Source organism: Heptranchias perlo, chromosome 1 (genome assembly GCF_035084215.1).
Source record: "Heptranchias perlo isolate sHepPer1 chromosome 1, sHepPer1.hap1, whole genome shotgun sequence".
NCBI lineage: Eukaryota > Metazoa > Chordata > Chondrichthyes > Hexanchiformes > Hexanchidae > Heptranchias > Heptranchias perlo.
In genome coordinates, this window is record NC_090325.1 from 119,846,038 (window position 1) to 119,870,282 (window position 24,245).

Below are 24,245 nucleotides of genomic sequence, written 5' to 3' on the forward strand. Positions count from 1 at the left end.
CAAAATCTGGCCCAATGTAACTGTATCCATGTTCTCTTTTTTGCGTCTTTTGCTTCTTCTCACTGAATTCCTTTTGACGATTCTTCTTCTCCACTGGCTGTGTTTTTATTCCTGTTCTACTGTTTCTCTGGCTTCGCTCTATTGTTTGCCTTTATTTTTCTCCCTTGTTCCTCTCTTTTTTTCTTCTTCTTCTGCTGTTTTCATCTTGATCTCACTCATTTTCCCCACCTCTTCCTTGTTTATATCCAAAGTCCCTCATACCTTTCCCATGCCTTGAATCCCTCATTTATCTACCTATTTTTCCTAATCTGATCCATTTGCTTTACCATTTTACCTTAATTTCTGGTTTTTTCCTATTTGATCTCCCTTAGCCTTTGCACTGACTGACTTCTCATCCTCACAGGCTTCAAACATCACCAAAATTTCCCTTGCTTCTTCCTTCCAATTTCTTTGTTCACACTGAACCTCACCCTGCACATAAACTTCCTGTCTAACTCCACATCTAATCGCTTGAACTCCTGAACTTGCCATCACGTGTGGCTTTGCCAACTTGGACATTTAATTACAAGGCCATCTCTGATCACTTCCTCATCATCATCCACCTCCCACTCCTCTATCTTCATCTTCCGCCCAATGGCAAAGTCGCCCCAAATCCCTCACCAATGCATTGTCTAACTCCCAACTCTCTTTCCTCCTGCCCTCCACCCACTATGGCACAGTTGCTGCTGTCAACCATTTCAATGGATCCCTTGGTTCTGCCTCTGACATCTCAACTCCACCAAATCACTCATGGTCTCTCACCCTTGTCATTTCCCTTAGTACAGTTTTACTTCCAGAACCTCAGGTCTGAGTGTCTCCGACTCAAGCGCATCTAATGCACTACTGGCCTGGTCAGTTATTGCCAAATTAGGCATGACCATATTAAGGAATACCGCATTTCCTGCCCTTAGCCAAATCCTCTTACTGCTCCAGGATCATCCTGAAGGGTAAGGACAAGCCCAGATGCTGTTAGATGCCCTGCTACAGCAAATTTTGGCCCATTGTAACTGTATCCATGTTATATTGGGCCAGAATGACATGGCCCATGTTCATAGGATGTGTTTGATCATTGAGAAGATTCTCAATGATCAAACACATCCTATGAACTCCTATCCCATACCTCTGGCCTTACCGTCAATGTCAAGTCCAAGGAGCGTATTGATTTTTTTTTGTTTCAAAGATCAAGACTATCGATTTGATAGCCTCCTTCTCATCCATTCACCTGACTCTCCCAGCCTTCCCCTCATTCCATCCTGACCCCATATCATTCTGCCAGTTCTCTCCCATCTCCACTCCTCCACTCTCTGCAGCTGCATCTCCTCAATGTGGCCAACTTCATGTCCCCTCAATCCCTTCCCCATACAATTCTTGATCATAATACTACCAATCCAATGTTCACGAGCATTATAGATGACTCCCTTTGCACAGCCACCATTCACATCCACTTCAAAACTGAAGTCATCATCCCCCTCCTCAAAAAGCCTGTCCTTGATCCCTCTATCCTCTCCAACCAGCATCCCATATCTTACATACCTTTCCTCTCCGAGGTTCTTGAATGTGTCATCACCACCCTGCTCTTCCGTAATTCCTTACTCAAATCCCTTCAATCTGGTTTCCACCCTACTTAGAACATCGAGATTACCTTGTTCAAAGTCGCCAATGACATCTCCTGTGACTGCGATTGTGGTGCGTTATCCCTCCTTATCCTCTCCATAGATTTCAACACCAACAAAAATGCCACTATCCTCCAATGGTTCACCTTCATGAGACCACTCTTATCTGCTTCCACTGCTATCAGCAGCGGCTTCTCCTCATGCTCCCTCCTCTCCGCCCTCCACCCCACCGAGCAGTAATCTGCAAAGTACCCAAGGTTCCATTCTTGGCTAATTTAATTTTTGTCATTTTAATATTATCACTTGGAAGCATTAATGTAGGCTTGGAATAGTTTCCACAAGTTCGCTGACAACACTCAGCTCTACCTCTGTACCACACTGTTGTCAGACTGATTAATCAGCATCAGATCATCAATGAACAAGAACTTCCTCCCATTCGATACTGAGGATACTGACGCTATCTTATTCAGCTGTTGTGAAAATCTATGTATCCTTGCCCCAATTCCATTCTATTCCCCCAGCCACTCATTCAGGCTGACAGTTCACAACCTTGATGTCCTGATTGACCCTGAGCAGAGCTTGAAACTCCACATCCTATCTGTCACCAATACCATTAATTTCCAACCTTGCAACATTGCCCCTCTCTGCTCTTACTCACACCACTGCCACTGACACCCTTACCCATGCTTTTGCCAGTTACAGCCTTGACTTTTTTAATGCCTTCCTCACAGGCCTCCTGAGCTCCAATTTATCCAAAGTTTTGGCTCCCACATTCTGTCTCATAGAAACTTCTGCTTGTCCCTTAGTACTGAATTTAAAAGCTTCAGCCTTGTTCACAAATTCCTCCATGGCCTCACCAACCCTATCTCTGCAACTTCTTCAACCCTAGATCTCAGCAGTTACGCTTTAGGCCTTTACTCTGGCCTCCTGTGCATCCTCCATTCCTCTGCTCCACAATTGGTGGCACAGCCCTCAACCATCTGGGCTCCACCTCTGGAACTCCCTCCCTAAATCACTCTGCCTTGCAACTTATGCCACCTTTAAAAGCCTCGTGAAACGTATCTTTAGAAACATGTTTTCACTTCTCATAACTCTTCTGCTGCCACTTTCCATCTATTTCTCCTGTGTGAAACACCTTAGGATACTTTTTACATTAAAGTTGCTATATAAATGCAAATTGTTTGTTGTTGCTGATAGAATCATAAAATCATAAAGCACAGAAGGAGGCCATTCGGCCCATCTTGCCTGTGCTGGCTCTTTTAAAGAGCTATCCAATTAGTCCCACTCTCCTGCTCTTTCTTCATAGCCCTGCAAATTTTTCCACTTCAAGTATTTATCCCTTTTGAAAGTTATTGTTGAATCTGCTTCCACTGCCCTTTCATGCAATGCATTCCAAATCATAACAACTCGCTGTGTAAAATCATTTTTCCTCATGTTGCCACTGGCTCTTTTGCCGATCATCTTAAAACTGTATCCTCTGGTTACTGACCCAACTGCCACTGGAAACAGTTTCTCCTTCTTTACTCTATTAAAACTGTTCATAATTTTGAACACCTCTATCAGATTTCCCCTTTACATTCTCTGCCCTAAGAAGAATAATCCCAGTTTCTCTAGCCTCTCCAAATAACCAAAGTCTTTCATCCCTGGTACCATTCTAGTAAATCTCCTCTGGACCCCCTCTAAGGCCATGACATCCTTTCTAAACTGTGCTGCACAGAATTGACTACAATACTCCAGCTGGGGTCCAACCAGTGTGTTTTATAAAAGTTTAGCATAACTTTCTTGCTTTTACACTCTATGCCTCTATTTATAAAGCCAAGGAACCCATATACCTTTTTAACAGCCTTCTTAACTTGTCCTGCCACCTTCAAAGACTTGAGTATGTATACCCCAGGTCTCTCTACATAAAATCATAAGAAATAGGAACAGGAGTAGGCCAATTGGTGCCTCGAACCTGCTCCGCTATTCAATAAGATCATGGCTGATCTTCGATCTCAACTACACTTTCCTGCCCGATCCCCATATCCCTTGATTCCCTTAGAGTCAAAAAATCTATCTATCTCAGCCTTGAATATATTCAACAACTCAGCATCCACAGCCCCATGGGGTGGAGAATTGCAAAGATTCACAACGCTCTGAGTGAAGAAATTTCTTCTCATCTCAGTCCTAAATGGCCGACCCCTTATCCTGAGACAATTTCCCCTAGTTCTAGACTCTCCAGCTAGGGGAAACAGCCTCTCAGCATCCACCCTGTCAAGCCCTCTCAGAATCTTATATGTTTCAATGAGATCACCTCTGATTCTTCTAAACTCCAGAAGACTTCCTGCACCCCCTTTAAAATTATACCATTTAGTTTATTTTGCCTCTCCTCATTCTTCCTACCAAAAAGAATCACTTCACATAGAATCGTAGAATCACAGAAAGGTTACAACACAGAAGGAGGCCATTCGGCCCATCAAGTCAGTGCCGGCTCTATACAAGAGCATTCCAGCTAGTCCCACTCCCTCGCCCTATCCCTGTAGCCCTGCAAGTTTTTTCCTTTCAAGTACTTATATAGTTACCTTTTGAAAACCACAATTGAATTTGCCTCCGCCACCCCTCCCTGACAGTGCGTTCCAGACCCTAACCACTTGCTGCGTAAAAAAGTTTTTCCTCATGTCACCTTTGGTTCTTTTGCCAGTCACATTAAATCTATGTCCTCTGGTTCTTGACCCTTCCATCAATGGGAACAGTTTCTCTCTATCTATTCTGTCTTAGACCCTTCATGATTTTAAATACCTCTATCAAATCTCCTCTCAACCTTCTCTGTTCCAAGGAGAACAACCCCAGCCTCTCCGGTCTATCCACATAACTAAAGTTCCTCATCCCTGGAATCAGTCCCGTAAACCTTTTCTGCACCCTCTCTAAGGCCTTCGCATCTTTCCTAAAGTGCGGTGCCCAGAACTGGACACAATACTCCAGTTGTGGTCAAACTAGTGTCCTATAAAGGTTCATCACGACTTCCTTGCTTTTGTACTCCATGCCTCTATTTATAAAACCCAATATCCCGTATGCCCTTCTCACCGCGTTCTCAACCTGCCCTGCCACTTTCAACAACTTGTGCACATATACCCCCAGATCTCTCTGTTTGTTTTTTTTTATTCGTTCATGGGATGTGGGTGTTGCTGGCAAGGCCAGCATTTATTGCCCATTGTTCCTGTACCCCTTTTAGAGTTGTGCCCTCTAGTTTATATTGCCTCTGCTTGTTCTTCCTACCAAAATGTATCACTTCACATTTTCCTTTGTTAAATTTCATCTGCCACATGTCCGCCCATTCCACCAGTCTCTCTATATCCTCTTGAAGTCTATCACTATCTTCCTTACTGTTCGTTATCCTTCCACGTTTTGTGTCATCTGCAAATTTTGAAATTGTGCCCTGTACGCCCAAGTCCAAGTCATTAATATATATCAAGAAAAGCAATGATCCCAGTACTGACCCCTGGGGAACACCACTGTACACCTCCCTCCAATCCAAAAAACAAGTGTTCACCATTACTCTCTGCTTCCTGTTACGTAGCCAATTTTGTATCCCTGCTGCTACTGCCCCCTTTATTCCATGGGCTTCAATCTTGCCGACAAGCCTATTATGCGGCACCCAATCAAACGCCTTTTGAAAATCCATATACACCACAGCAACCGCGTTGTCCTCATCATTTGAAGAAAAAATTCATAATTCTCAACGAATATACATTCCCTTGAGGAATAAAAACTCCATGGGAAAAGTGGTCCAACTGTGGCTAATTAGAGAAGTTAAGGATGGTATTAAATTAAAAGAAGCTTAAAATGTTGCCAAAAAGATAATAATAATGAAAGACATTTCTCTGCATTAAATTTCATCTGCCATGTGTCTGCCCATTTCACCAGTCAGTCTATGTCTTCCTGAAGTCTGTTACTATCCTCCTCACTGTTTACTACATTTCCGAGTTTCGGCGGATTTTGTGAGAGTGTGACAAGCAAACACAATAGACCAAAATGCTGTAGATTGCAGGGAAGTAATATTATTACTTTAGCATTTCCCTTCTTTGGCATTTATCTAAATTTACATCTATATTACTCCCACAATGCTATTAGGTAGGGAGTTCCAGGATTTTAACCCATCGATGATGAAGGAACAATGATATTTGTCCAAGTCGGGATGGTGTTTAACTTGGAGGGGAACTTGGTGGCAATGGAGTTCCCACGCACCTATTGCCCTTGCCCTTCCTCTTCTAGGTGTTGGAGGTCATGGGTTTGGGAGATGCTGTCGAAGAAGCCTTTGCGAGTTGCTACGATGCATCCTGTAGATAGGACACACTGCAGCCATTATATGCGGTGGTGGAGGAAGTGGGTGCTTAAGGTGGTGCATGGGCTGCCGATCAAGAGGACTGCTTTGTCCTGGATGGTGATAAGATTCTTGAGTGTTGTTGCACCCGTCCAGGCAAGTGGAGAGTATTCCATCATACTCCTCACTTGTGCCTTATAGGTGGTGGAGAGGCTTTGTGGAGTCAGGAGGTGAGCCACTCGCCGCAGAATACCCAGCCTCTGACCTGAAGTAGAGGCATTTATGTGTCTGGTCCAGTTAAGTTTCTGGTCAATGGCAACTCCCAGGCTGTTGATGGTGGGGGATTTGTTAATGGTAATGCCATTCAATGACTCTTGTTGGAGATAGTCATTGCCTGACATTTGTGTGACATGAATGTTACTTGCCACTTATCAGACCAAGCTTGAAAGTTGTCCAGGTCTTGCTGCATGCAGGCATGAACTGCTTCATTATGTGAGGAATTACAAATGGAGCTGAACACTGTGCAATCATCAGCAAACAGCCCCACTTCACATTCGGGCATTATTTGAGAGTAGTCTACGATCTGCAGGCGCCAAACAGATGCTCCTCAGCACCTTGCCAGTTGTGGGGTGGTGGGAAATCATCTGGCTGCTACATTGAGCCAGGTGGCAGGTTGGACCTGGGGGGGGCAGCGAATACCGCAAGGGTACAAGTACATGCCGGCAGCAGGCTGCAGTATTTTTGTGGAGCCAGGAGGAGCACCTGGTACAAATGGGTAGAGTCTGCCCATTTGTAATTCATACTTCAAAATATCAATCAGGGCCCTACAATGGGTTAGATCTCAATTTGCATATTTAAAAAGTGTCCCACCTGAAAGGGACAAGTGCGCTGTTTGCCCATTTACAGGCTGGTCTAAAAATTGCAGCAGGTGGGCCTTGGGCATCCGAGGAGCGGATGAGATTCCCCGCGCACTGTCCACCTACCCTCCACCTGCTGGCCGTCCATTTCTGAGGCAAGAAACAGAAGGCGGCAACTGAAAAATCTCTCAATTTCTCCTGAATTCTCTGTCAGCAGCCACGTCATGCCACTTGTCGGCAAACTTCCTGACAAATGTTAGGAAAATATAGTATTCATGAAATAGTCTGAAATAATACAAAACCCCATGAAACTATCCATCTGTTGCCATGACAATCCCACCATCTGGTCTACTGGGGGTAGTATTTCTGCAGGGGTTCTCCAAATCATCCAGAGTAACATCAGCGAAAGCTCAGTGGAATCCCCAGAGAAATGGCCATTAATGCCATGATTGGGAGATGCCCATGGTGTCAATTTATCTTTGTCCAGGGTAGATAAGCCAAAGACACTCCAAATGGCTGAATTGTGCAAACTTCTGGGCCCTGCTATTGCTCTCAAGTTTCTACTTGTGTGTAATGAATGTGGATTCCGCCAGCCGTGCGTCTCAGCCAGAGGCGCCTGACTATGTGCATATTTTCAGTTTCCTAAATTTGAATTGGGCCTGAAGTTATTTGAGATTTCTAGTGGGTTTGGTGCTTAAAATGAGTGTACTGGCATTTTGGAGGATGGATTCTGAGCCAGGATCCATTTCTGCTGGATTCATTCCCCATAGTAGCAGCGCTGTAGTTTGCATCATGGTCTAGCCCTTCTTGAAGTGCATGCACTAATGCTGCTGGGTTGCCATTAAAATAAATGCTAACAAGGAGGAACAGCGTTAGAGTGCTGAAAACCCATGACATGTGCTCCCATTGCACCAAGGGTAATTAATGACAGGTTAAAACAGGTGGACCTGTTGCTAGCATCAGCATAGACTAGTGGAAGTGCTTGAGTTTGGAGCTTGAAGACTGAACAAACTTTGAGGAGTGTTTGCTATAGTTACAGAAGAGCTTTTAAAGCATTTTTTTTGCCTTGCACCTGGACAAAGCTGCCTGTATAGCTCTGCGTGTGGCTCTGAAAGTGATGACAATAATTATTTTATGTTATCGACTCATTTCAAGCCACCATAGGGGATCTGTGTAATATAGTAATCTGACAATCATTACAAGGGAATCAATGGACAGTAGAGAGGTAACAGTAGATTGGAATCAAGATAACATGGTGCCCATTTTCAAAAAGGAACCAAAAAAAATGCGCAGGCAGATACAGGCTCATTAGTCTTACTTCCCATTCCATCTAAAACAATGGAATATTATCAGAAGTACACGTAAGAATTATCTGTACAATAATAACCTAGTTAACAGCAGTCAATGTGGATTCAGAAAGGGAAATTCCTGTCTGACTAATGTCCTCAACTTCTCTGGGGAAGTGACAACCCAAGTGAATGGTGGGAAGCTCTATGACATGGTGTATCTCGACTTCCAAAAGGCTTTTGATTAAATTCAACATGAAAGGCTATTAATGAAACTCAGATCTGTGGGGATTCAGTGTAAACTCGGAATGGATAAGAAACTGGCTAAAGGGTAGGAAACAGAAAGTACTTATTAGATGAGTTATGTCAGAGTGGGGGAGGTGCTGAGTATGGTGCACCAGTGATTGATGTTGGGACCACTATTGTTTACAATTTACATACATGATCTGGATTCAGAAACTCAATGCAAAGTGATCAAATTTGCAGATAATACCAAACTAGGAGGGTCAGTGAATGAGAAGATACAGCTCAAAAGCTACAGAACGAGTTAAGAAAGAAAAGAACTTGCATTTATATAGTGCATATCACGACCTTAGTACTGAGGGAGTCCTGCACTGTCGGAGGTGCCGTCTTTAAGATGTGGCATTAAACTGAAGCCTCATCTGCCCATTCAGGAGGGCATAAAAGATCCATGGCACTATTTGAAGAACAGGGGAGTTATCCCGGTGTCCTGGCCAATATTTATCCCTCAACAAACATGATTAAACAGATTATCATTGCTGCTTGTGGGACCTAGCTGTGCACAAAAAGGCTGCCGGTTTCCCTACATTACAACAGTGACTACACTTCAAAAGTTATTCATTGGCTGTGAAACACTTTGAAGGTCCTGAGGTCATGAAAGCTTCTTTATAAATGCTCATTGTTTCTCTCTTCAGCTATGAGACAGATGTAATTTTGTTTAATTGTAATTTACACACCCTTCTTTCTACTATAGCTGAGTCATGCTTCTATTAAACTATTAAGTTTAATATTATTAAATATTCTATTATTCTATTAAGGGTTTATTCTCCTTAGAGCAGAGAATGTTAAGGGGAGGTTTAATAGAGGTGTGCAAAGTTATAAGGAGTTTTGATAGAGTAAATAGGGAGAAACTGTTTCCACTGGGAAGAGGGTCAGTAAACTGAGGACACAGATTTAAGGTAATTGGTAAAAAACAAGATGGGAGATGAGGGGGAGTTTTTTTACTCATCGAGTTGTTATGATTTGGAATGCACTGCCTAAAAGGGTGGTGGAAGTAAATTCAATAGTATCTTTTAAAAAGGAATTGGATTATATTTGAAGGGGGAAAATTGCAGGGCTATGGGGAAAGAGCGGGGGAGTGGGACTAATTTGATAGATCTTTCAAAGAGCTTTCACGGGCACAATAGACCAAATGACCTCCTTCTGTGCTGTATAATCCCCATCCTCAATGATGGCGGAGTCCAGCACGTGAGTGCAAAAGACAAGGCTGAAGCGTTTGCAACCATCTTCAGCCAGAAGTGCCGAGTGGATGATCCAACTCGGCCTCCTCCCGATATCCCCACCATCACAGAAGCCAGTCTTCGGCCAATTCGATTCACTCCACGTGATATCAAGAAACGGCTGAGTGCACTGGATACAGCAAAGGCTATGGGGCCCGACAACATCCCAGCTGTAGTGCTGAAGTCTTGTGCTCCAGAACTAGCTGCACCTCTAGCCAAGCTGTTCCAGTACAGCTACAACACTGGCATCTACCCGACAATGTGGAAAATTGCCCAGATATGTCCTGTCCACAAAAAGCAGGACAAATCCAATCCGGCCAATTACCGCCCCATCAGTCTACTCTCAATCATCAGCAAAGTGATGGAAGGTGTCATCGACAGTGCTATCAAGCGGCACTTACTCACCAATAACCTGCTCACTGATGCTCAGTTTGGGTTCTGCCAGGACCACTCGGCTCCAGACCTCATTACAGCGTTGGTCCAAACATGGACAAAAGAGCTGAATTCCAGAGGTGAGGTGAGAGTGACTGCCCTTGACATCAAGGCAGCATTTGACCGAGTGTGGCACCAAGGAGCCCTAGTAAAATTGAAGTCAATGGGAATCAGGGGGAAAACTCTCCAGTGGCTGGAGTCATACCTAGCACAAAGGAAGATGGTAGTGGTTGTTGGAGGCCAATCGTCTCAGCCCCAGGGCATTGCTGCAGGAGTTCCTCAGGGTAGTGTCCTAGGCCCAACCATCTTCAGCTGCTTCATCAATCACCTTCCCTCCATCATAAGGTCAGAAATGGGGATGTTCGCTGATGACTGCACAGTGTTCAGTTCCATTCGCAACCCCTCAAATAATGAAGCAGTCCGAGCCCGCATGCAGCAAGACCTGGACAACATCCAGGCTTGGGCTCATAAGTGGCAAGTAACATTCGCGCCAGATAAGTGTCAGGCAATGACCATCTCCAACAAGAGACAGTCTAACCACCTCCCCCTGACATTCAACGGCATTACCATCACCGAATCCCCCACCATCAACATCCTGGGGGTCACCATTGACCAGAAACTGAACTGGACCAGCCATATAAATACTGTGGCTACGAGAGCAGGTCAGAGGCTGGGTATTCTGCGGCAAGTGACTCACCTCCTGACTCCCCAAAGCCTTTCCACCATCTACAAGGCACAAGTCAGGAGTGTGATGGAATACTCTCCACTTGCTTGGATGAGTGCAGCTCCAACAACACTCAAGAAGCTCGACACCATCCAAGATAAAGCAGTCCGCTTGATTGGCACCCCATCCACCACACTAAACATTCACTCCCTTCACCACCGGTGCACTGTGGCTGCAGTGTGTACCATCCACAGGAGGCACTGCAGCAACTCGCCAAGGCTTCTTCGACAGCACCTCCCAAACCTGCGACCTCTACCACCTAGAAGGACAAGAGCAGCAGGCACATGGGAACAACACCACCTGCACGTTCCCCTCCAAGTCACACACCATCCCGACTTGGAAATATATCGCCGTTCCTTCATTGTTGCTGGGTCAAAATCCTGGAACTCCCTTCCTAACAGCACTGTGGGAGAACCGTCACCACACGGACTGCAGCGGTTCAAGAAGGCGGCTCACCACCACCTTCTCGAGGGCAATTAGGGATGGGCAATAAATGCTGGCCTCGCCAGCGACGCCCACATCCCGTGAACGAATAAAAAAAAAGTATGATTCTATAACTATTGTGCAATTTATCCACTACATGCCATGGAGATGAAAAAATAATGTTGAGTGATTTTTTTTAACTCTTTTTCTTTCCCTCTTTATTTCTCTTTCTTTACCTGATTTGATATTGAATACACTATTCTAACTTACACTTCCTGGTTCAAACTCTGCGCTGTTCATGTTATGGGTAAGTCCAACGTTCGTTCGTAGGCTACAGTAAATTCTGGCCCTACATTATTGGTACTGACCCAGAGTCTAAAATTTCCAACTATTATCTCCCTGATATACATTTCCATTTGTCTTTCATCTACATATGGAGACACGGGGGTGCTCTGTTAGGCATGGGAATTCATGAATGAGTACTATGTCTCCATAAGACCCTTTTCCATCACCACCATGTCCTAGTCTGTAAATCACCTTTATGAATTTGAAAGCCAAAATGTTGTTCTTCTTTACATAGTCCACATCTGACAGAATTAAACTTTCTGCATTCGTACTAATTGAGCCAATTTAGATGTTTGTTAAGTGTAAAACCAGCATTATAAATAGATTGTGATTGACCAATGAATTCATATTTCATGAATTTTTGGCCTTGAATTCAAGATTCTTAGCCTTGTTTACAAATTTCTTCTTGGCTTTTCTGCTCTCTATTTCTGCAACCTCCTCCACTTCTAAATGCCAGTGTGCAGACTCAGGTCTTCCCACTCTGGTCTCCTTCCTACCCCTGTCTCTGCTCCATTTTCCGCCGCAGAATCTTCAATCGTGTTGGCCTAAAACGCGGGAACGCTCTCCCAAGCTCTTGTCTCCTTTAAAAGTTTTCTCCAAACCTATCTCTTCGATAATGCCTTCGCTCAACTTGCCTTAATTCTTCTCCCTTCACTGCGCTGCGTCTGTTTTTTTTTGCCTCTGTGAGGAACTTAGAGACGTATGCTATGTTAATGGAGCTAAATAAGTGCAAATTGTTGTTGAATATACTTTTGATAACTATATGAAGCGCTTTGAGGTCAAAATAACCGTACAGACATCACACATATCAACTTAGAAGGCTGCGGTGTGTGGTGGAGCTGTGAATAGCTTCATACCCTCCAGAAAAGCAATTGTATTTAGAACTGATTTACACATTTTTGTTAGCTTGGGGTCGCTGTTTGGCTATTTTTGAACTTTCTATTGCATATTTCATTCGTCCGGGGAAGACGCTAAGTGCCGATAAGAAAGCAATATTTTGTATTGTGGCGCGTTTCTTTGGCAACTGAATGTTTGTGTTTCAAATAATGCTTTTGTTGCATTTTTGCTAAAAAAAATCCACGATTGGAAATAAAAGTAATATAGCGTGTAGTGTTGAAATAAAAAATAAAGTTAATGAAAATATTAAATAATTTGTACAATTGCATTTTCTTGTTATTTTGCAGCGTTAGTACAAGGTTTACATTCAGACACATACCATTGTATAATAATAAAAGTGCCCAGTAGGTAGCTTAGGAAAAGGGGAAGTGTGCAAAACACAAAGGCACGATACATGAAACCGAACAGGTGCTTTGATCTGCCTTGAGTGTAACCTTATACGGTCATCAATTTGTTCATTTCAATCCGAGTTAGACCAAAGCGACCACTTAACTGCTAATACTACGTTGACTATCGCCATCATTGCAAAATTTCACAGCTCCAACGCCCCTGCCATAAAATAACTTCTCAATGTTGCTATTTTTCTTTTGAAAGTCTTGGTCACAAGTTCATCTTACATTAAAATTCAGCTACTGTTGATAATATAGAAGAACCCTTTATTTGTTGCTATTTATTGACATGCAACTTGTGTAGATGCAAATTTTAGACGATCTGTGAGGAAATACTAAACAGTTTTCGCTTTTTGGAGATATTTGTCAGAAAGGGTAACTCCGCCTCGAATCAGATACTCTCCCTAAAATAAACAAAGGACAAGCGTACTATTTACCGTATATACTGCGATGGAAATGAGTGATGCATTACGATTGTCGTTATAGTATCATTATGCTGACATTTAAAAAATCCATTACTGATTGCTCTCGGTTTACCAGGAAACAGTTGAAGACTTCAATTTTTGTCTTTAACAGCTGTGGAATTCCTGAGCACAAAGATCAATTCTATGAGTTTAAGTGAATTAGCAAAATATGACAGGCGTCTACTGACCACCTCCCTTTTTTGTCGGAGGTTTCCTTCTGGGAATATTGTTGAAGCTCCTACGTAGTTAATTTGGCCTGAATTCAGATCAGCCATGATCTCATTAAATGGCGGAGCAGGCTCGAGGGGCCGAATGGCCTACTCCTGCTCCTATCTCTTATGGTCTTATACTCTTATGGAATTATTCGTGTGTTATTACCAAATTTGAGAGTTGACTGCATGACTACAGGGAACTTGACTGAAAGTGCCTGAACTCATGTCACTTTCTGATCCTTTAAACAACCGAAATAGCGAGACTACCATGTCCATCTGTTTGAGATAAATTTAAACTCAGATCTCAAAAGTGAAGAGAAGGTGTTCGTTCAGAGACAGCGTCGCATTGCCCCATCCGTTTTACCTTTACCATGTTGCCTTTTTTTTCATTTTGAAATCCCTGTAGTAACGTGCAATGTGAATGACTTGTGTTTAATTCCTAATTGTATCAAACAACAACAATATTTTCTGCTTTGGCGACGACGCCACGTGACACTTCCATAGGCCGTTTAGGAATTATTATTGTATTTGTATACTTGTATTTGTTAAGATAATTCCTTTTTCAAAAAAGTGCGCGCGATAAGTTGTTTACTGGTTTGGTGCTTTGCCATTGCGCTGATAATTTATAACATTGGTTTATGGTTATGGTATATTTGAATGAACTCTTTAATTCACTGGTCTATATAGACCATACATATCAGTCTTAACAGTAACGTAGTAGTTTACACTTGAGAATGTATTGGGAGATTGCTTGGTCACTCAAAGAATCTCCAGCCTGTGAGGCGATCCTTTTGAGCAGGGATTTTTGAACGGGGAAAATACAACTAACGATAGACTTGACGTGTACTGCAGCACATAAACTGCTAACTATGCATAAAACTCCTGTGCTATTTTACATAAATAATTACAAAAAAAGGAGGCGTGAAATGCAAATATCTAGGTCAAATAAAGCGCTGACAATATAGGATTAGCGCTGGAACATGGAACTAAAAACACAAACAAAATAAAATAGTAGCTGATATCAAAAGAAAGTGCCGTACTGCCTGGTAACTGGTGATATTTTTTTTAAATTAAAATATTTCCTGCTATAGACACGTAAACGATTGTTCCTTTCGTGGGAGGTTCCCTTATGCAAACTGAATTGGTTCTTCTGCCCATTTCGTGGTTCGGGCGCTTATCATGTTTAATACAATTATTGTTTACAGACTCATCGTGAACAATTCATAATCCCTTCGAATCCCCTAGTATGATCATTTCCTTATAATTATTTTTTTCAGTTTGCTCTGCTACCACGGGCCTTTGGACCTGGCAGCAGATATTGAGAATCCAATTGCTCATTGCGCACCATTCGCTTTAATGAGCGGCCAATGCAACTAGCGCTTCCTGGCGCACTGGCCGCTCATTAAAGCAAATTATATCCTTCTGTAAAACACCTAACAGTGTTTTTCTTTATACATTACAATAGCAACTCAATTCTCGATTTGTAGAATACTAGAAGTAGTAAAAATACATCATTACAGCGCGGGAATAACAATGATAACTGTGGGACTATAAGACAGTAATGTGGTCCTGGGATCCAAACCAGAAGCAAAGCTATTCTACTGGCATGCGTTAAATTGATCTCAGCCCTTAGCTATTTAATTGTTCCAATATTTTCGCACCAATATTATTATGAGTAATTCAGTGACTTCAGGGGACATTTTGTTCCAGAACTTGAGTCTTCCCCCCCCCCCAAAAAAAAAATCTCATAAATTAATTATGTTAAGTAAAATGTACACTGGGTGCTATATGTCTTTATGTATAATATGATTTTAATTTTCACTAGAGTGTTATAAATCATTTATGACTTCATTACAGAAATGATGATTTATTACACGCTATACATTATTCAGGATCTTTCAGGGTGTATTTGCACCACTTTAGGTTCCAGCATAGCAATACCCTGTCTGTATTACTTGACTCCTGCTTGGCTGGAACATTAACTGTTCTGTTTAGGAGAGAGCTTTGTACATATCTGTCTCCCAAAAGTTCAGATATGTAAATGCTTGGAGAGTTAGGAGGGGAGAATTTCTGCTGTCAGAAGTTTAAATTAAGCCAAGTGGGAAATCGCACTGGATTTACTATCTATACAATGTCAAACTGAAACAGTGTGAGACGTCCCCTCACGCACACACCCTCCGAGGAGTCTCACTCTGAATTAGGTCTGGCCCTTCCAGGTTTACACTGCAGTTTATCATCAGTTACTAGTTGAAATTGTTGTGTACTGACACTAAACTTGCAGTGTAAAGGCACCCATCTATATCCTCACTTTCATAACAAGTTATGACATTCCTGCTTACGCAGTTTTCAGCAGAAATAACTTGCTCCATTACTTTACATAAAATTATTTAAAACTGAATTGAAACATATTTGAATGTAAAGAAAATACATTTATGATATTAACAGAATCGTGCATTTTGAAGAATTTGATAGGCTTTATGAGAAAGAATTCAATTACGACTTTATCGTTCATGTGGTATATGGTCAGAGTGTTCAGTCGTGCAATAGGAAATGCCAGATTGTTCATTGAATATTTCTACTATAAGTTTCTGATGATTGTTGTTGGTGGTTCATAAATTGCAGAAATTGGCCTTTTTGAAAATTTGAGCTGAGGTTTGTGTTCAAATGTGTCTGATGTTTGCTGAAAATTGCCTAAATACAAACGGAGGCTCCCCATAGCGAGGGGGGTTGTTTGGCTTCAATCAACTATCACCTTGAATCACAGCATATTTGTGACTATCATTCTGAATTGGAGAAGGATAGATGGTACATATATAACTTATAACTGGCGTAAAAACATTGACACGTCAGTAAAATAATAACCAAGTATGCATGATAATGAAACCCAACACGTGATTTCTAGCGCAGTGATCTGCAGTGGAAAGTAAACTTGCCAGGATTCACTAGCCGAGTGTCGGTGGGGGGGATTAACCAGGTGTTCCAGCAGCTGGCCTTGGAGCATCTGGAACGTTTACTTTGGGTTTGTTGCCAGTTGATATGGCGTTAACTACCCCAGCACCCTACTAAGGGCAATATAAAAGCCATTAGAGGAAGAGAGCATACTGGCGCAGGTAATGGGTGCAGATATATTAGCTACTATTACATAAAAAGCAACAAATGCATTTAGCAGCCAGTAAATAGATGAATGGTGCATTCACACTACAACTGTGGCATCAATACAAAGCGATTTGACGTTATTGAGTAAACGCAGCCTGGCATCAGGATCTGTCCTAAAACCTCAATAAAGTTGAAACTTCCTGAAGGATGGCGCCTCACTCTGCTTCACTTCGGACTCATTATTGGCCCCTGGCCCCGATTAATACCCCGGGTTTAGACCAGAACAGTTTGGACTTTGCACTAATGCGAAACTTGCAGAGTGTGAATGCAACCGCAAACAAAATCTGGAAAGAGATTAAAACTTCTTGATAATATATACAGGGTACCTCAGTCGGTCTGTGAAATCACCTTTCTTTTCCATCCATCACTTTCCAACATGTATTGAACCCATGAGCACTTCTTTGTAATAGGCATGTGTACTCCTGACATCTACCCGTTCTCCACTTTCCTCGTTGTTTTGCTCAGCACTAAAAAGGCTATTCGTCCTGCTTGTTCCCCAGTGCTGAGGAAGGGTTTCCCCCTTCATTGACCCCTCTTTATTCTTTACCGACGCCGACAGGCCTTCAGTTGTGTGTTTGCAGAATCTTCTATTTTGTTTAAATTTCAGATTTTCAAGCGTTCAGAGTTTTAAATCAATAATTGGCCTATGATAAGTACACGCCTCCAACTAAGCAAGCTTTGCTTGAGTGTTAAAAATTGGAAAATTAAACAGCTGAGGTAAACGATAATATAGCAAAAATGCGCCGTGAATAAATTCATCAAAAGTACATATTTCAGTAGCAGAAAGGGTAAAAGCAACAAAGCAAATAAATAAAAAACCAAAGAGCACTTATCTGTTCTGCAAAATGACTAATTGGTTCGCTATGCTGTATGGACCAAAGATTTCCTCCTGAATTTAGTAAAGCTACTGTTTTTTTACCATTTCCACTGCGCGACGATATGGTTAATCTCTTGCTGTCCCCTTCAGTCTATATTAGTGTCAAAGGTTGACGTATATCAATGGCATCATATCAGTGGCTAGTTTTTCTTTCTTCTGCTGTCGTATCGAGTTGGCAGTACACCCCTAGTCAACCTTTAGTAGACGCAATGAGAATGAACTGCAGAGCTCGCCCCTCGCCAATTGTCTCCCTCTCTGTGATACTCTTATGTTTTCACCGACCCCGTCCCACATTGTAGGTTTGGTCTAATGAATCAAATTCTGAATTGGGGTGGGGAGGGGGAGAGATGTCAACTCCTTATTATGAGTTTAGCTAGACACTGGTTCCTAAAGGTCAGTTTACTCGTGACTTCTAACATTTATCGATGAACATTAATTCTTGGTTAGTCTTGAACCAGGCTTTCAAAACTATTTCGTCTTTGTAGCAGAACGTTCAGTTAATTTAGACACTTGGATATCTTAAACGACACAAGTGAAAGTTCACAGCCCCAAAACTAAGATAGGATACGTTTCTGTCATTTATTTTTGAAATTGAAAATGATTTTGATTTTCTAGGTTAATATTGAATTGATTTCACTCACGGCATAACATACGTGACATGGGTAAATATGAAAAGGTCATACCTACTGGAAAAAGCAAAGAAATGTGGCGTGGTACATCAAAACACAAACCAGCCTAATACAGTAACTGAGTTCCGAGCTGTGCAAATGATTTTGGTGTCTAAATATCACTGGCTTTTGTCATAGCGATGTTTTGACAACTGATCGACTTAGTTTCGTCTTTCTTTCCGAAAAAAAGTAACCAGTCAAGTGTCTGTCTAGACTTGTTTCCTTATTTTAGCGACCAATCTCTAGTTATGGATATTGCGTTCTGGAATTGACATTAAGATCGGTTTGAAACTACATTCTGTAGTTGTGCTATGTGCAGCATCTATAGTACTTGTATAACCGTCGTCTGATTCTTGATGTGGTGAAGGTCGCATTTTGCAAGATTCTGCGATCAGTATTTCTAATACAATCAACTTTCAAACTGCACCTTATCTTAGTTTTTTTTTAAATATGCAAACGGATATTACATGTAGTGAAGAAATTGTACTATTAGTTGTGGTCATTTCTTTGGTTAAAGTGATTTTAGCAACAAATTTAAATAATTACATATACACATACATTTGATCAAGTAAAAATAAAGCTATTTATTGTTGAAGCCAGCCAAAATGACCAGATAAACTATCAAGATTCGTTAATTTCGCCAAGAGTGAGAAACACAATAACTATTGAGACTTCTTTTCACTGGCACAAAATAGTACATTTGATTTTTAAAACGAAAATATTTACAAGAAAACAACGTATATTCCGCACTTTCCCATCTGTATTTGGTGTTCATATCTATGATTTTTACATGCATCTTTCCTGTCTTCCGCGCTTGCATTTCCCACAGATAAACCGTTCACAACTTACATTATTTTAATGATGACATTGGAATGTATCAATGAAGTCAATAAACTAAAATCCATTCTCTTACTTTTCTTATATCTAAAATAAAATTCTGTCCTTAAATATGATAGTATCATATATTCCTCTGCCAAGCAATCATAAGCGCCTAACGCATTTAAACTGAAATAAAGTTAGGACAAAATGCATTTGTATACTGTAGTTTGTGACAATTACAAAATGTTAAATGTAAAGTGATAATGTGTGCATCACAAAGCCCCTTCCCTTAGTTCTTTTCCCTCTTGAGTTGGCATTACAATCTGACATACAGATAGAGTTCAGTTATGAGACGTCATGTGCCGGGATAGGTGATGCCGTTCCCTAAAAGATTCATTGCAAATGGGACATTTAAGCTTTTCCTCTCTTCGTCTTTTCACCAGAGGCTCCATGGCATATTCCTTTTTGTGGTGCGATCTCATGTGGTACACTAAATCGGATGTCATTCTGAAAGAAGCGTTGCATTTGGCACACCAGTTCTGTGCTGGTAAACAAAAAGACGTGAATGAAGGTGGAAGAAGGGTCAGTGCGGATGGAACTTGCAACTGAATGGGCCCAGAAGCCTTTGGCCAAAAGGCGGTGGCATATACGAAAGGGCTTTGCTTGGCGAGACCCCCTTGCATATTACAATTGCCGTTAACATCTGCACTCTGGAGCTTTGCAGCTAAGGCATCTGCCTGATAAAGTCTGCTAGAGTCGCCAACGCCAGGATGGCACTCTAAGCCAGGAATCACTTTTTGGGACACCATGAGTGGAGATAGCTGAGTAAACGATCTGGCCGGCTGAGAGAATGCACTCTTCCTTTCCTCGGTTCCACAAAGTTGAGGGACGCTCCTAAACGCACTTCCCATGGCAATGTTGTCCAGACAAGAAGGGACTTGTGTTTCAGTCAGAACAGACTTGATGTCCATTGCCTTCTCGGAAGCGCTAGTGATAGGCGCTATGCCATTCTTGTTATCTACGTTAGAAACGTGGTCTTTTGGAGTCTGTTTAAGGTTAAGTGAAGTTCTTTTCACCTCGATGAAAGCGCTCCGTTTGGCTTCTGTAGACTCTGGGTTAGAAGGTGTCATCAGCCTACCGTTTTCTCTTAGATTGAAATAGCCCCCTCTGAACTGTTGGGAAGAGCAGAGAAGATTTTCCCTTGGGGTAACCAGTGATCGATCTGCGACTTTTGTAGTGTGCAGTATATTGTCATTCTTTTCTTCCGCTTCGTCGTAGTTTCTTTTATTTTCATTTATGCTTTCAGTTTCTCGACGGCTCCTAGCATTTTCTCTTGGATTTTCCATATCCCTGGCGAGATTGTGGAAATCTGTAGTGGGTTTATTATTTTCTACATTAGAGAAGGTTGATTGTCGCTCCGATCGGCTGAATTTAACACTTGGTCCTACAGCAGTAAGATGGTCACGGTCTCCGTTGTTCTTGACATTCTCATCCGAGGCATTGCAACCCAGTCGCTTCTGACAGCGGAATCTCAAATGGGCTAGAAATGGGTATTCACACTGAAATCGCTGGCTGCAGTCCAGACATGTGTATGGCGAGGATCCTGCGTGAATGAAGCACATTAAAATGAAATTGCTCACTCCTACAAGTCAATCGTATTCCAGTGTTCGCTGATTTAACAGCCAACAATAAATCATAAGGTTAAAAGCACACGTTTTAAATGTAGAAAATATTTTCAGTTACGTGATAAATAATTCATTGGCATTATAATAATTACATTGACCTATTTCTCTCCTATTAGATAATTCATTGAGACTAAACGAATCACTTTACCTATATTTTTCCTTGTGTAACCCTTTATTCAGTTAAATTTTGTCTGTGCATCTGTCCATACAAAATAGTCCCTCCATCTTCCTATCTAGCTGTCTCCATCTATAAAGGGTTCTATGGCTTCGCTGACTTTTCGGCTGTATACATCTATCTATCTATCTTTCTAAAATATTTAATCAGTTTAAGCTATTTAATCTAATGTTAAATTACAATACGTATAATCTGAATAAGCAGCTATATTTTTAATAAATCGCAACAACAGTAGATGATCTGTATATAATTCATTCAAAGAGAAGTACAAAATTACTCCAGGAAAATTAAATAATATAATTTTTCTCCCCATCCTATTAAACGAGTAGATTGTGCTGTGTATATCAGTGTGAGTATTTTTTTGGGAGGGGGAGGGCGGTAAATTACAGCTTCAATATGAGACGTTTTAAATCTCAGCTCACCATTCATTTTGGCCTGTGCCCTGACGTTGCTGAGAAGGAGCAGCTCCAACAGTTCTTTTCCATACCACACAAGTAATTCTTCGTCTTTATCAATCCGCCTCAGAGAGCGATAAAACAACTGGCCGTTTTTCACATATGCCTCCAGATTTTGTTCTTCTTTATCCCTGGCCGACTGGACCAGTCTGAGCCACATTAAGCCCTCGGAGGAGCTGTTCGCTGCTGAAGTATCCACCTGCAGTAAAATACAATAGCAGAATGTGAGCCACATGCATGATGAATACAGGCCAATTACAAATGACCTAATTTATACCGTGTTTCACTGCACACGGCCTCTCTCAAATTCCACAAAACATAAATTAACCTTATTGGAGATTCCTGGGCATTATACAGTATAATTTAACAATAATGAATCCTAAGGTCAGCTGTATTGTTTAGCAGGAATAATGTTCAATCTTGCTTAATACCATGAATGAGATGAGTTAGTGATTTACTATGTACTGCGTCTACTTAAATTTTGAACCACCACTTTTAAATATTCAGCAATAAATCGCGGTCAGATTCGAGATCCATAAACTTTACGAGACCATACCGTGCTCGCTCTTCTATATTTCTTAAATATGTTATAAAGCTACGAAATTGTGATGTATGTCGAATGGTCATGAAAAAAACATTATTCAAACGAGGGGAGAAAAAAAGCAAGTAAGCGTTCTGTCATTTGTGATAGACATATTGCAGATACTTGTGATCTTAGAGACGCGCTGTAAACCCATGGTCAACCAATCTTCTTCACGGCACTTGTGGAAGTTTCAGTGTCCAAAATGACCAGGGAACTTTTAGCGCGTTTTGCGTGCTTTTGCACTTCAGTCTAGAACTTCCAGTTTCACAGTCCCCGCCCGTCCACCATCGCCACAGCCCACCTTTCCAGCGTGTTTTTAACGTATTTGCTGTGCTACAGGGTAACCGCGGGATCGTGAAGGAAGAAATCAGCCAGATGCTAAGGAATAAGGTGGGGGGGGGGGGGGGGGGTGAGGCAAGTTTGGAAAGCAACTATAGAAATAGACTATGGAAAAAATATACAGTTAAAGTACAAAATGGGGAAAGTGAAATGCAAGCAAAAATGGAGGGTCAGTGGGTGAGAAAAACAGTGGGACTAAGTGTAAAAGAGAAAGTTATTCTTACAAATCCAATATTGTTTAATGGGTGAGACAGAAGATGAAACGGTGGCGGGGGGGGGGGGGGGGAGTGAGTGATCAGGAGAAAGAATTAAAATTGACCCTACCCTAAAGATGTAGGGCACCGTCCTTTTGTCGGCTGATTTAAGAGCAATGAAAGCGATGCTGTCATACAGGGACGTGTGGCTCAGTACGCAGGGTCCAAAAATGGCATTTGCTGGAATGTCACAGGTTGTATACACGCTGGTAAAAATGTCAGTTAGACATTGCTGGACGGCTCTGCTGGCATCGCTCTCCCAAAACCCCTTGTGAGCATTTGGATCTTCCATCGTCAAGGCTTGTTCTGGGAGGAAAGGATAAAAAAAGGTCATCTCAATGCTTAAAGATATACAACCGTCGAAATGCTTAAGCTTGAAAAATCACAATGTTGCTGATCCTGATTATAGGTCAGTCCTAATTTTGATGAAGTACATTGTGAGACTCCATTATACATTTTACATATCATGAAATCAGTATGCAAGCAAACATGAATCTGCCCAATACTGCCAAGATAGAGTAAAACACGTATCTTTTTTCAAATCTAAAGTTTTGCTGCTACAACGTTCCTAACATTGACATGCCTAGCAAGTCCTGTTTATTTCATTGTATCTGTCACCTTTCTCTCTTCACTTTTGCTTGCGGGATTTTATGATAAATGGTTCCGTTTCGATGTTACCAATATAACGTTGCCAATGCACCTACTGGTGATCAAAATCAGTCACCAAATCTGTGGGTTGTCTGGCAGAGTGAAGTGGAATCGTTACCTACGTGGATCCCAGTTCGATCTGTTCTTTTGACTGAATGCAGACGAAACCATTTATCAACAAGCATCAAATCGCACTGTTCCGGTGTCTGGAAGTGCAAATGAAATGGATTGAAAGTATCCTGTCATTTTCAGTGATTTGATGTCAGATAACCTTTAGATCTTTTCTACAAGAAAGAACGTATGTCTTCTTCGTCCGCGCATCTCATTACCATAATACAGCACTTTCCCTCTGAGACTTTAATTAAAAACAGCAAGCAGAGTTAATTATTTTTTACCTCGACACGGTTATTTATGGATGAGAATGAATCCCAGTTACCTTGTTCTACACAGGGAGAGATTCGGTCAAACGTGGCTTGTGAAATCTGAATTGTACGGGGTGGGGGGAGTTTTGCATCGCTGGTATTCTTCGCAAGGTTTGAATGAGTTTATGAATAATGTTCTGGTGCTACAGTAGACTCATTCCGAAATCATAGCTTATGTCAAAGCCCTGAACCTACGTGTTTCTAACTTGGACGATTTAAACAAACTGAATTATATCGCATTTAATGTCATCATGACCAAGACGTGTTATTTTATGTACTCCTTAATCTGGTAAACCACTTTATTTTTTTAAATAAGGCAATACATAGACGAGGAAATGGAAACATATACATCGATGCTAGTCCTTTAAAACAGCAACGTTTTCATTTAGATCTCGAAAAGCAGAAAGTTAAAGACAAAAGATAGCCCCACTCAGCCTCAAATACAAACAAGATCGTTTTACTTGCAAAACATTGCAAATGAACGTCAGTGACCAACAATTCTAATGATAACTAATTGGCATTCACCCAGTGGAGCCTTCACTGCACAGTAAAACTGGATCGTTAGCGCAATATGAAACGTGAGCCAAGTAGATAATTGTGGTTTCTCTGAACTTGAAGAGTCAACAACGTCTCCTGAGCGCAGCACAGAAGCTCTTCAACAAA

General features: G+C 41.6%; 1 protein-coding gene across 1 annotated transcript; it reads right to left on the bottom strand.

The window, feature by feature from the left end:
* Nucleotides 1-18,954: 18,954 nt before the first annotated feature.
* On the bottom strand, nucleotides 18,955-22,819 carry prdm8b (PR domain containing 8b). Its single transcript, XM_068004158.1, has 3 exons — nucleotides 22,583-22,819; nucleotides 21,304-21,535; nucleotides 18,955-20,624 (listed from the first exon to the last, which is right to left on the bottom strand). The coding sequence occupies exons 1-3, from the start codon at nucleotides 22,802-22,804 to the stop codon at nucleotides 19,363-19,365; spliced, it is 1,716 nt and encodes a 571-aa protein (XP_067860259.1). The 5' UTR covers nucleotides 22,805-22,819; the 3' UTR covers nucleotides 18,955-19,362.
* Between the last annotated feature and the right edge of the window lie 1,426 nt (nucleotides 22,820-24,245).

Coding starts and splice junctions, on each gene's coding strand:
- prdm8b (XM_068004158.1), bottom strand. CDS start 22,804: ATGGAAGATCCAAATGCTCACAAGGGGTTTTGGGAGAGCGATGCCAGC. Junction 21,536..22,582: donor CGGTGCCCTACATCTTTAGG/GTAGGGTCAATT, acceptor ATTTTACTGCAG/GTGGATACTTCAGCAGCGAA. Junction 20,625..21,303: donor GGCACAGGCCAAAATGAATG/GTGAGCTGAGAT, acceptor TCATTCACGCAG/GATCCTCGCCATACACATGT.